Source organism: Sebastes umbrosus, chromosome 12, assembly GCF_015220745.1.
Source record: "Sebastes umbrosus isolate fSebUmb1 chromosome 12, fSebUmb1.pri, whole genome shotgun sequence".
Lineage (NCBI taxonomy): Eukaryota > Metazoa > Chordata > Actinopteri > Perciformes > Sebastidae > Sebastes > Sebastes umbrosus.
Window position 1 is genome coordinate 23981999 of NC_051280.1, and position 14040 is coordinate 23996038.

Consider the following 14040-nt stretch of genomic DNA (forward strand, 5'->3'; position numbering starts at 1 on the left):
ACAGCTGCCCTAAAAGTGTCTCAGTTCCTGCATTCAGTCAGTCTGGCTGCACAGGTTAATGTGTTTAAAAAACACTTTAAGTATATAAATCAGAGACCATGATGCTCTTTGGCTCGACATCACGTGGGACTAAAAAGGAATGAAGCTAACTCACCTGTTTTTATAACAGGCTGTAGATAAAAAGTGACCTCGGCTGCTCCTCCATTGTGAGATGCTCATAATATTTATGGGCAATCAATCTCTGTTTGTACATTTTTGCATGTGTGAGCATGTGTGAGAGTGGATCTGTTCAAAACCATGCAGCAGATCATGTGGTTTATGAAGTTGATATTTTTCGCAATTTATCATGTTCCCTGCAGACAAATTTATGTTAGACATAATCGCTGACCTTTCCTCATGTCCTCTTCTCTACTGTATATATTTTTTGATTTAAGCACTTAGTGTGATAATCAGACACAGTGCATGTATTCAGGGCTACATTACTGAAATGTCAATATGGCTTTTTGAAGTTAACACTTGTCTTAAACTCCTTTGTGATTGTGGCTTTTGATTACATACTGAACATATGATGATATATAAATCAACACATAACAACTGTTATATTTAATTAGGTGTGCATATTTTTGCAATTAGACACCCTCTTTCTCTTCACTTTCCACCAAAAGAGGAGCAGACAGTGTCCCAGACAAAGTAATACAGTATGTGTGGACCACAGATTGCCCGGATAAGAGATGCAAAATTGCTTTATTTTGGAAGTCACAGACTAACATCAACATCTGTCTCCGCACGTCCTCGCTGGATACACACATTTGCCCCCTACATATAAGATTCATGATCATTATCTTTCCGCATATTTGTCCCGGAAAAGAATACAAAGCGGCTTTAGTCCCTGTTTAGCCACAAGACAGCTGCCAGCAAACATTTGATATAACTATTTTTGTTTTGTTTTGATGCTGTTTCTCATATGTTCCACATTGTTTCCTCCACATGTAATCCACATGTAAGTGACTTGTAGTTCGACATTATTCATGTATGCATTTTAGGATATTTCCACTAAAACAAAACAATAAGGAAACAAAAACACAAGTATAATATAGGCTTATGATATATTTATTCAATAGCAAAAATATAAACAATAACAAATCCACATTTTGGGACCTAAACGTCTCAAAGGCATATTTTTACATAGGAACAGAAAAAAATGTTTTGTTTTTTTTTACTGTTGGTGACTTAAAACATATAATTTTGCTTTATTTTTTCCACATTTAGCCTATAGGGCAGTAAGTTTAAAACAAAGAAATGTATGTTCTAATGTAAATCTGGTTATTATGGGATCCCACATGTTTAACATGGCAGGAAAGCAGAAGTGATAAACATATTCAAAAGCAGCAATAGTGCAGGAAATACCCAAGGCACTAACAGTTTACACATGTTTGTCTACATACATGAAAAAGCATATGTCACTCGTCCTTTGTTGCCTACATATTGTATGTTGGTTATTTGGGTAGTCTGTAAACATTTATGCAAGTATTTTCTTATTCGTGCCTCAGAAAACTGAAAACAGAAACCTCTCATTCCCATTTTCTCCTCTTCCATCACTCAAGTGTTGAAGCCAAAAACATTGAATGTTCCCAACTGCACTCACAGGACTGAAGGCAGTGTACGCGCATTTCTATGTGTAAATATATATATGTGTCTATCACTGTATATTGCAGGTGCTGGGCTGTGTCTGTCTATGTGTGTGTGTTTATGTTTCATCTACGTCTTCTTTAAGCACAGGGCGTTCATCCTCCAGCAGTGACAGATGGTATTGAAGAGTCGACAGCGGCAGGAGGCGCAGGGGTCGCAGCACGGGACGTGGGTGGAGCAGCTCTCCATCAGGCGGCCGCAGCGACGCGCAGGGGTCGGTGGGTTTGACTTGTTTTTCTGAATTGACAAATAGGGAAAAATAAGTTAAAATCCACAGGAAGCCTTTGGAATAAAATTCACCAATTCAAATACGTTCACACACAAAAACTTACACTGCATGCTGCCCTGAAAAGTGAGCCAAACCATCATTTCATGCATTCATGCTGAAAAGTTAGTGAGCATACAGTTGCATTATAGGACACACAAAGACAGTTTAAGAAGGTAAGCTTACAGGGGTGTTTTTTTCCTGTGGCGGAGAAATCTTTCGCCTCGCAAACAGTCGCCTGTTCCTCCCTTGGCTCCCGGCTGGAGTTGGAAATAACAGAATGATCAATGCTCACTGTTAAAAACACTCAATAAACTTCCTTTATTTATACCGATCTTTTACTTTTTTTACTTTTTTAAAATTCAGTTTCCAAGAAAACTTCACCACATCCTCTTGAGACTTATATTCTGGTTTCACAGGATAGCTTCAGGTTTATTCTCTTCTTTTTGTTTCCACAGGTGTCCAGGAGGCACCCTGATCGGATGTCCACACCACTTCAACAGGCTACTCTCAACGTGAAGGTGCACCAGTTCTACTCTGAGCTTCTTTTGGATGTCCGAGCTCCTCGCTGTCATCTGGGGATCTGCATTTTATTGTGGTGGATGGGTTTGTTTGTCCCTGGTGCAGTGAGTCTCTTTTTTTGGCTTGGGAGACCCCATTCCCACGACAAAAAAGAGTGAACCCGTATGGCGCAACCACAAGTGGACAGATTAACCTCACAGGAAATAAGGAAACCGATATCTCAGTGCTGGTGGCATAGCTAGCACCCATGGTACTAGGTTGTGGTTGCCACTATACGGGCTCACCACCCACAATGAAGGGGGATAAAGGTTCAGTTCATATCCGGAGAATTTGGCGCGCTGACACCTGTTTACAGAAAACTAGATTTTACTTAGTACGTGGACTTTATCGCTAACGTAGATGTACATTTTCCTCGAAGCAAGCCAAGAAGCCACACCAATTTGACAATTTGGGCGTCCATCCATAAAGACAAGCCATTACTCTGACAACAGGTAGGTTGACCTTTGCAAGGCCTCCTCCTGAGTAAGAACAACAAGAGAGTCTGTGCTTTCTTGGCTTCGTTTATTTGGCCATCCTGAAGTAACTACTGGAAAGAGTTTTCAACACTTAATCAAATATTACAAGATTGTACAAAACATATTGTCTTGCCTTTCATGCGACAGCTTGTTGGCCAGCGGGATGTATTATTGATCGACTGTGAGAATCAGATGGAAACTATTTTGGGTCACATTAAAGAGCTCATCAAATACATTTAAGAGGAAGTGACATCCATTTGTTTATAGGGTTACATTTCCACTTGACATCTCTGCTGTTTTGTGTTCAAGTCCCAACAGTACTTACAACTGCTATTACTAAAATATCTCAACAACAAGTGGATGGATTTCCAGGACATTTTGACATTCATGGTCCCCATAGGATGGATACAAATGACTGTGGTGACCCCCTCACTTTCCCTCTAGTGCAGGGGTATCCAAACTTTTTCCCTTGTAGGGCCAAAACTGGAACTCAATGGTTGGATGTGTGCTCTCCCCACTGCTCCTCTCCCTCTACACCAACGACTACACCTCAGGAGACCCGTCTGTTAAACTTAAATTTGCAGATGACACAACGGTCGTCTGCCTCATCCGGGACGGTGACTAGTCGACATACAGACAGGAGGAGAACCTCCGGTGTGGTCAGAACAACCTGGAGCTGAATGTTCTTAAAACCCAAATCATCATACTAAACAACACTGCGTTTGCTGTGGTAACTTTCAGGTTTCTGGGATCCATCATCTCCCAGGATCTAATTTCCAACAGAGATCCCATCAGGAAAATGTGGGCTACTTCCTGCTCCGGCTGAGGAAGTTCAACCTGCCTCAAGAGCTGCTGACACAATCATACACAGCAATTATCCATCTGTTCTCTGCAGGTCCATCACTGTGTGGTTTGGATCGGCCGCCAAACGGGATAGAAAGGACAATCAGGACTGCAGGGAAAAATCATTGCTGTCAGCCAACAATGTTGTTTATTTTTGTATAAGTACTTTGAAAGCAACACAATACCGGAGTCAAATTCCTTTTGTGTGTTCACACTTACTTGGCCATTTAAGCTGATTCTGATTATTTTCTTATGTGAGTATGTGATGTTTGTTGTGTCGTTGTGTTATGATTTATGACTGCATACTTACAAATACTTTATTATTGTACATTTTCTTTGTTGAAATAAAAAAAATAATAAAGGTGAGGAAATAAGTTTCTCGAAGAGGTAGACTTGGTTGTCAACCAAGTCTACCTCTTCGAGAAACTTATTTTTCCCTGCAGTCCTCAGAGGACAGAGTTTGCTTGCAAGAATGGACCAAAGTTCACTTTTTAGGTCATGTGATATCAATGGAGCTACTCCTTTAAAGGGCCAGTAGGTAACAATTAGGGGGATCTATTGGCAGAAATGGAATATAATGTTAATAAGCATGTTTTCTTTAGTGTATAATGATAATAAGAATCGTGTTTTTGTTAGCTTAAAATGAGCCTTTCATATCGTCATGTTGCACCGCCATGTTTCTACAGTAGCCCAGAACGGACAAACCACACACACTCTCCAACACGCTTGGCACACAGGAGAGGCTTCAGTTGGTTTGCAATCTCCTCACCTCACCACTAGATACCTCTAGATCCTACACACTGGACCTTAAAGGAAGATTGTAGTAAGTGGGCAATTTTTTTTCTTTTAAATCAAACTGCCATAATATTTGTCTTTTGAAATGATTTCTGAAATTATGACAGTTGAATCATCAGAATCAGCTTAATTGGCCAAGTAAGTGTGTACACATACAAGAAATTTAACTCAGTTTTTGTTGTTGTTGACATTTCCTGACTCTGGAGGTGTATATAAGTCCTGGATAGAGGGCAGGTCTCTGCAGCCCTGACTGTTGTGGATCTTGTGATCCACTGACAGGTAGAGGCTGGGACCGTGAGCTGGGTCAGTTTGGAGCGGAGGATGACTGGGCTAATGGTGTTGAACGCCGAGCTGAAGTCCACAAACAGGATCCTTGTCATGGTCTGGCGCTGTGCACAGAGGCCAATGGACTTTTCCTTTTTGTTAAGACTTCAGTCTATCTTGTGTTTATCTTTTTACTGGCTTACTAGTTCTGATGATTTTGACTTCTTGGTTTTTATGTGATATTCCTTGTTTCGTTAGTGTTTCCTGTTTTATTTTGATATACTCACAATGTGTGTCACATCTTATCTTATTTCCTGCATTTGTGTTTTCCCACCTTAGTGATTGTCTGCCCCGCCCTGATTTGTTCCACCTGTATCTCATCATCTCCTTGTGTATTTACTGTTTCCCTGTCTCTGTGCCAGTTTGTTGTCGCTCCTCGTGAGTTGTGTTTCTCCTGGTATTTCCCCTCTCATGAGTTTTTTTCCCAGTATTTGTGATTTCACTTTGTGGATTGGCTTTTTGCAAACTTCCTGCTGGACCTGCTGCATTTTTGTATATTGTAAGTTTTTTGTTATTAAATCATTGAACTCAGCCTGCTGCCTCCTCATCCTATACCTGTGTTTGGGTCCAAGTCGTGCTATCCCAGTAAACCTGACAACCCTTGCTTATGTCGAGGTGTTGCGGGATGTAGTGCAGTCCCATGTTGAGTGCATCACCCACTGACTAGTTGACCTGCTATAGGCAAACTGCATGGGTCCACAGAGGTCTTGTGATGTCTATTCTCTCTAAGGATTTCATGAGCACAGATTTCAGGGCGACAGGCCTGTAGTCATATTAATCCTGTGATGGAGGGTTTCTTGGGGACGGGGGTGATAGTGGAGCATTTGAAGCAGGAGGGGACTTCACACATCTCCTGTGGTCTGTTGAAGATCTGTGTGCAGATGGGGGCCATCTGGTCAGCACAGACTTTCAGACACGCCGTCTGAAAGGGCTGAATCGCATCATCTTCACAGATCCTGAGTGCAGGTGGGGGAGGTCCTCTGCCGATTTATTTTTCTTCATTGCACTGAAGCAGGAGCATTTCTATGGGTCTCCAGAACCGTATGTAGAAAACAATAAGTAAAGTGTGTTTCTGTTTTTCAAATTAATTCACCATGCCCGATCATCTGCACAGGTGATTTATCAGAATATTTGCTTTGAAGCAATATCAGTTTATAGAAATAGTAGCTAAGATTGTCAGCATTCTAGTGGAAATCTAAATTATTGGGCTCTACACCTCCTCTCTGCTGGCCCTTCTTTGGATCATCATGAAAACAATCTTCATCAAAGTCAAACTATTCAGACACCATTGTATGGATCGTCATAGATGCTGTGCAAGTTCAAATAGTCAACAAATCAAAAGCCCTCCTTCTTGGCTCCGACCTTCTTTTTTTTTCTGCCCCATGACTGATGGCTGCTGCACCTTCCCGTCCAATCCTTTGGCTAGTCTTTGGCCAGATGTTTAGACATCATCCGTTATTTTGCAGAAAATACCTTCGGCTCGGTGTTTCAAGCCTCTCCTCCTGATGCTGAGGCCCTCATCCACGCTTATATCTTCCCCTTTTAGATATCTCTACTTGACTACTTGAAATACTGCATTTTCCGGGGAACCAACATCTGTCTTCTCAACAAATCGTAATGAGACACTCAGTCAGCCCCCCCATTCTCATTCTCCCATCATGTCCATTTATAGGGCTGTCACCATATCAGATTTTCACTATCACAATGATCTTGGCTATAAGAATTTACAATAACGATGTTGTCGCAATATCTATAGAAAAATAATGCAGTCAAATTAATTTTTCACTTGTTTAATTGTGTGTTTTGTCACTCAGAATACAAGTCTGTAACCATAGCTGTACAAAATCTTGATTTAATAGGCGCTGGATTATTCACATGATATGATCATGTGTATTATTAACATGATATTCATTTTTTAAATATCACGGTATATCGCGAAGCCCCTACTGTCCATGTTTACATCCTAAAGGCTTCCCTTTAGTATTAAAGAGGACCTACTATGCTTTTTCCCTTTCCTTTAGTGTGTTATAGTAGTACACGTCATTGCAGAGATAATTAAAGCTGCACCAATTAAGATTTTCATACAAAAAATGGAAAAAAATATATTTTTCGACAATCTTTTGTAGTGACAAATCCACAGAGAATTACTGCCAGGCTCTGCAGTTTCCATCTGCCTTTTTACAAAGTTTCAAAGCTTGTGAGTGAACACAGTGAAGCATTTGGCAGCTAAAGATTCAGATATGAGCTAAAAGAAGAGGGAATATTGAACTTACATTTACCAGATGGCCAGACACACGACTCCAAATGAATACTGATGTTGTTCTGGTATACTGGATGTTTTTCAAGCATTTGCTAACACATTTGTTATGTCAACTTCAAGACTTTCAGCTGGTATTAAGTTACTTCAGAAAAGAACAAGTCCTGATCCATCTGTAAGCAAACGGTTTCCCCAGCAGAGCATTTCCAACCTCAGGACTAACGTGCTATCACATTAAATCATCAAATTAAGGTTTTTTAATGCACAAACTAACAGAAGACATTAACAAAATCTTAGTTGTTAATGTTTGTGATGCTGTTAAAGGTTTGTCAACAATGTTTGCTGCGATAAAGTTGGCTTAATACATAAGAAAATGTGAATATTTTATCATTAAGTCAAACTCCTGTTAGTATTCTTGTAATTTCTATGTTTAAAAAATATGATTTGGGCCTTTAAGTGTGACGGACTCTGCACATGTCATATCTCATACTGTGTTCCAACTCTCCCATCAAAGAAAACAAGCCGAATCAAACCAAAATGAAACCATGATTTGCCCAAAATAAAGCTGTCCCAACACTGTGATGGTCGGTCAGTACAGTGATTTGCTTTAAAACTTTTTTTTTTAATTCTAAAAGCAATTGTTTAATACAATAATATACAGGATTGGTTAAAAGAACAAGATAATTTAAATAGAAGACATTTTGAAATGTTTTCATGAATTAAATGATCTTTATCATAGTAATGTTCTGTTAACTCCTGGTGTGATCAAATAGATGACATGTATAGGTACAACCTGCAATAAAAACTGGAAACCAAAAGATTTAAACATATCCACACCCTTAAAGATGTTGATGCCTTGAGTTTGACAAGATTAATCCGACTCATACATGTTTGCATTAGTGGGGAATGTAAAAAAGCTTCATTGCAAAACTTGTTTTTTTTTTATTGTTTTTTTAATTAAATCATTTTAAATACAAATCGAACAAATAAGTAACCTGTCTCTCGTCCTTCGAAATATATTTGTAAAAAATGTAGCCTATTTGATCATTTTATTGACTGCTTTGCAAAACAAGCCCATGCATATTTTGGTTAATTTATTTCTTATTTATTTTTTAATTGAATAATTTTAAGCAAGCAATACGTAACCTCTGTCTCTCATCCTTAAAAAAATATATATATATTAAAAAATGTAACCTATTTGATAATTTTATTGACTGCTTTGCAAAACAAGCCCATGCATATTTTGGTTAAAAAAAATACATATTTTTTTTAAATAATTTTAAATACAATCGAACCATGAGCAATCTGTCTCTCATCCTTACAAATATGTTTAAAAAGCCTTTATTTGATCATTTTATTGACTGCTTTGCAAAACAAGCACACGCATATTTTTGATTAATTTAAGGCTAAATATATTTCATAAGGGCACTTTAGAATATGGCTATAACCCACATAAATCTATAATGTCATTATGTTTATATCAGGCTATATGAGCTGCACCACTTTCCTTCACGGTGAAGCATTTAAACGCCTTTTTTATCGGCTCATGGCACTACAGATCAATCAGCTTGAATGATTCATAAACATCATAACAAAAAAAAAAAAAGGTTAAATCCTCACCTGTGTCATTATCAGACTTCCATTTCTTTGTGTCCTCTGCCCAGCACAGCGGGAAGGCGAGCAAGAAGAGGCACAACAAGTGTCTGCCGGTGATCCTCCTCATGATGACGATGAAGGTGAGATCTGTTGATGAATAGGTGAAAGAAATAAATAATAATCTCACTTAAATGAAATAAATCTCAGACTGTCAGGTGCTAAGTATCTCCGACTCACCTACTTCTTCTCCTTTAAAGCCTGACTTTATCTCCCTCGGGTTTCTCTCTGGCTGTGTGAGGAGGTCTCTCTCTGAGGAGGTGGGCGACGCACGACAGAGACCGACACGCTGCGCCCCCACGTGACGGGCTCGACGCACGGCAGGAGATGAGACTGTTGCCCTGGCAACAGACAACAGGTCAGTCTAAGAGAGAGAGGTAGGAAATTACTAGTTTGTGTCAACAAGCATAACGCCTACTACAGAACAGTCAACTCCACTGCAAGAAAAAGCATTCAAAACCTTACTTAAAGCTGCAGTAGGCAGAATATTTTGGCATCATTGGGCAAAAAAATCCATAGTAACCTTTCAGCATATTGTAATTCAAGCGTTCTGCGAGAAAACATCTCTGTGTTGTCTAGATAAAGTAGGCAAATACTCAGAATTTTGTCTCAAAAGCAGAATTTTTTAAAGGGACTATTTGTAACTTTCAGAAATGCTTGTTAACAGCGACACCTGTGGCTGTTAAGTCAACGAAAGTCAGCGTCGGGCTCGCGCTTGCTCGCTCTACATAGACATGAACGAGCATCGCTCAAAACAGTGAGGCGACACACGTCAGCTAAAACCACAATATCACTCTATATTTCACCTGCTTGACAGTAATGTTAGCTGACCAGACTGAGGTCTCTCCATGAATCACCGCTGATCATAGTGTTGGCTTTTCCTGCTTCAGCGTCGGTGCCGGGGCTCTGAAGAAGCGGGGCTCCGCAGCGAGTAACGTTATCGTCTCCCGCCGAAGCCGGAGTGAGCAGGAACACGAGTGAACAGACTTCAGCCACACGCGAGCGCGCATATGCGAGCACGCATGTGTCCCGACCCGATACATTTATACACTTAAAAAGTCCCTTTTTAACAGTCCCTTTAACACTAGTTTGAAGTCTGCCTTCACACGCAAACCCTGGTGATCGCCTCAGTCATAGAGTGATGTCATAGTGTGAAGTGGCAGTTTTGCCTGGGCAGTAAGCTCATCAAGATGGTGACTTGTTCTTAGTGTCTGAGATTGTGGGTTCGAGACCCTGTCGTGATAGAATGATACTTAGAGGTCCCATATTGTTAAAAGTTAGATTTTCATGTTTTTGACTGTCTTTTCAGTGCTTTATAAATACTGTTAAATTATCAAAACGCTCAATATACAGAGAAATACACACAGCCCGTATTCAGAAATGCATGCGTTTGAAACAAGCCGTTAGGATTTCTGTCCATTTGTGATGTCACAAATCTACAATATTTAGACCGTTACACGGTTTTAAATATAAACAGTCTAAATGTGTCCCAGTTTATTTCCTGTTTTAGTGTACGTAAATAACATCAGCTGACAGGAAGTAAACATGGACCCAAGCTGTTGCCTAGCAACACAATTCTGTTGCATTTCTGTTGAAATGCACTAAAACGGAGCGTTTCAGACAGAGAGTAAAGACAGGTATGTTCAGGCAGACAGCATGAGGAAAATAAAGTTGTTGTTTTTTTAAACATTACAGCATGTAAACATGTTCTAGTAGAAACACAAAATACAAGTATGAATCTGAAAATGAGAACGATATGGGAAAAAATCCCAGGTCATTTCAGAGAGAACGTTCGTATTAGCTGTTAATTCAGTGGAAGCAGCTGTCAATCACTCGTGAACTCCGATCAAACGGTCAAACTAGGCAGCGCTGATCAAATATGAATCAATATCCTGTTACTGTAATGCCTATTTCCTGCCTCAAATGTTTTCAGAAACATCTTGCTCTGTACTGGAGCAAATATGATTAAAAAACATTGTTTTTATAAAACCATTAATTGATTCTAGTTAGTTCAGTTTGTTTAATTCACAACGTTAAAGCAGCATTAGGCGAGATTGGAGCAAATATGATTAAAATTTTTTTTTTTTTAAACGGTCACTATATCCTGACAGTAGTGCATGAGACAGGCAATCTGTAAAAAATCATGTTCCTCTGTGTCCTCCGGTGCTCCTAATGGCATCGGCAAGATTTCAGAGACCGGAGGAAAACAACCAATCAGAGCCGAGCTGGAGCCTGCCGTCTCTGAGCAGCTGTCAATCACTCACAAACTCCAATCAAACTGTAAAACTAGGCAGCACTGATCAAATATGAATCAATATTATGTTACTGTAATGCCAGAAACATCTTGTAGTGCCAGAGAGGACCTACCAGACGCTCCCACGCCCCGCTGCAGCAGTAGCAAGTGGGGGCCCCGATGGAGCGGTCGCTGTCCTAAATGGTGGCCTGAGGCGTATACGCTGTGCTTGACCAGAGTGCAACAACAGCGGTAGAGGCGTGCCAGCCAGACCAGGACGACGCCCCTCCATCCACAGAGGGATGGGTTGGTGGCTCATGACACCCACTGCCAAAGGCAGGCCCTTTCGACAGCTCATTATACAGTGGATGGGCCATTGTGAGGTGTTGGAGCAGTTGTTGGACGTTGTGTCCGGGATGGACGGTGGTTCAACGAGACCGTTTGGCACCCTAAAGCCCGCTGGCCGAACGAGAGGGACCACCACACAAGCCCAGCCAGCCCGGTACAACACCCTCGACATCCATCGCCACAGACCTTGGGACTGTTATGGATGGGATGGGGTAGAGGGCAGAGACCCCATGGCCTCAGCGGCAGCCCCCCCATCGCTATTTTGTTAAGTGGGTGAGTTGCCAAGGACAGGTGACCTGTTGGTGTGGGCAGTGTAGCGACGGCCCACATTTCCTATCACGCATAGTGCTGGACTGAGTAGTTAAGTTTGCTGTTTTATGTTCCAAAGTACAGATGTTACTTTTCGTTGGTGTTTTTGTGATGTGCTTGTTCAGAAAATGTATGTTTGTAGGTGTCAGTTTTGTGCTGGTTTTAACCATCAGTGAGGTGGCTGTTGCCTCTCTTGACACCAGCTGTATTTTGAGAATGTGTTTATCTGCTTTGTTCCCCTGTTCCCTTGTTTTCCCTGTGATTAACGTAAATACAGGGTTGACATCATTGTGAGCTGACTTCAGACTCACATTCCGCGCCGTGTCCCTTAGGTATATTTGTTTGTTGACTGTCCTGTGAGAACTACACACACAAAAAGTAAATTTTCCATGTGCTCAGGAAAATAGCCCTGTTTTCAGATTTGTGACGATGCATTTTCCATTTGATCCAGGAGGGCTTTTGATTAGATTGTTTATTTAAAATAGAGCCATGATGAGGTGCAGATGTCTAGTTTTCTCTCAGAACACTTGAATTACAATATGCTGAAAGGTTATTAAGGATTTTTTTGCCCAACTATGACATTCTGCGTACTGCAGGTTTAAGTACAGTACTAAATTACATCCCACCACTGTTGAGGACATAAGTGGTATTAAGGAGGTTACTGATTTCCTATAATGCAATATGGACCAACAAGCACTAGGACCAGTCATTCATTCAAGTAGGCTGCTAAATACACACAAGTACTTTTTTTTTTACAGAAGACATTTTGACATGTCACAATAGGAAAAACACAGGTGTAAATAATGAAATTAATGATGGCTGAATTCCATTTAGCTGCTTTGATATCAGGATCTAGGTATTGTGTATGCTGATTTAGTAGTTTAGTGGTATTAGTTACACCTGTGCTTTCCCCACTATGACAAGTCAAAAAGCCTGCTGTGAAAAAGGCCTCTTTGGATGTGTTATGCTAGTAGCAACTAAAGTATGGCCTCAAGCTGGTAAGTTCAGGAGTTCCCCTTTAACATAACATCTGATAAAAGTAGTAACGCATGTACAAACAAGGCTGTATCAAATTAAATTAAACTCCAACCAAAAGAGAAAATGGATACTGTGATGGAATAGACCTAGTAATATATGTTTAAAGTTGGTTTTAGTCTGTTTAACTCAGTTTAATCAGGTTTGTTGTACCAGTGAGTAAACTCACACTGCAGCTTGAGGCATCACTACTGTTGCCATGGTTACCTGCAGTTTCAATGGCCTTCGCCTTGTTCGGTGTGCATGAATGGAGTCTGTACAGACTTACTTACTATACAAAAAAACTCTAAAGTAAAGTAATCAATTCAATTTTAAATGTCATGATTGCAGAATAAGGCTCCACGGTGAATTTATCCTGAGTGAACCTGCAGTAGGCAGAATGTTTTTGGCATCATTGGGCAAAAATTCCATAATAACCTTTCAGCATATTGTAATTCAAGTGTTCTGAGAGATAACTAGACATCTGGACCTCCTCAGGGCTGTTTTCAGGCTTTAAAAAAATCTAGCCCGTGATGGGAGACTTTTGCCAATCACAAAGGCACATGATTTTTTTCAGATTACCTGACTCATGCACTACTGTCAGGATATAATGACCGTTTTATAAAAATAATTTTAATCTTTTTAATCATATTTTCTCCAATTCTACCCGCTGCTGATTTAAATGCCCTGCACGCCCACGCAGTTGGTTTCACTTATTCAGGATAATCAGACTTCTGCTGTTATAGCTGGATGGAGCTATGTTGGATTCACGTGAGGTCACCAAATTTACGTTTGCATCTGAACACGTCCACAGTCCTTAACTCAGGTCTAATCAGACAAAATAAACGAATGCACCTGTTTGGGTGGACCATGGAAGTGTTGGGCCCTTTAGGCAGATTTTGAATTGCTGCCCATCTGCAATTTCTTTGCAGCAATACAAAATACATGGAGGACATTTTGACACGTTACAGTAGGAAAAGCACAGATGTATATAATCATATTAATGATGTCTGAATTCCTGCTTTGGTTCTAAGGATCCTGGTGTTGTGCATGCTGGCTCACTGTCATGGATTTAAATAGAACGGAAGAACACTTTGTCAAAATGACTATTGTGAAAAATGTCTGTTGTCAGGCTCGTAAGTCTCAGGTGAAACAAAAGTCAATAGTTTATTTAACACTTTATTTTAGCTTCTGATTTAGAAACCTTTCAAAAACTGTATTTTAATAATACTGGACTCATTGAAGAATGTGTCATAATGTGAGAAAAAGTGCT

At 40.2% G+C, this 14040-nt stretch overlaps 1 protein-coding gene across 2 annotated transcripts; it reads right to left on the reverse strand.

Moving 5' to 3' along the window:
* Nucleotides 1-727: 727 nt before the first annotated feature.
* asip2b (agouti signaling protein, nonagouti homolog (mouse) 2b) lies at nucleotides 728-9272 on the reverse strand. 2 transcript variants are annotated; one of them, XM_037786561.1, is made up of 4 exons: nucleotides 9048-9272; nucleotides 8831-8953; nucleotides 2141-2214; nucleotides 728-1926 (listed from the first exon to the last, which is right to left on the reverse strand). In XM_037786561.1, exons 2-4 carry the CDS (start codon nucleotides 8931-8933, stop codon nucleotides 1759-1761), a joined length of 345 nt encoding a protein of 114 aa, XP_037642489.1. In that variant the 5' UTR covers nucleotides 8934-8953; nucleotides 9048-9272; the 3' UTR covers nucleotides 728-1758. The 2 variants fall into 2 exon arrangements, with proteins under 2 accessions (XP_037642489.1, XP_037642488.1); XM_037786560.1 differs by having other exon boundaries at nucleotides 9044-9267.
* Between the last annotated feature and the right edge of the window lie 4768 nt (nucleotides 9273-14040).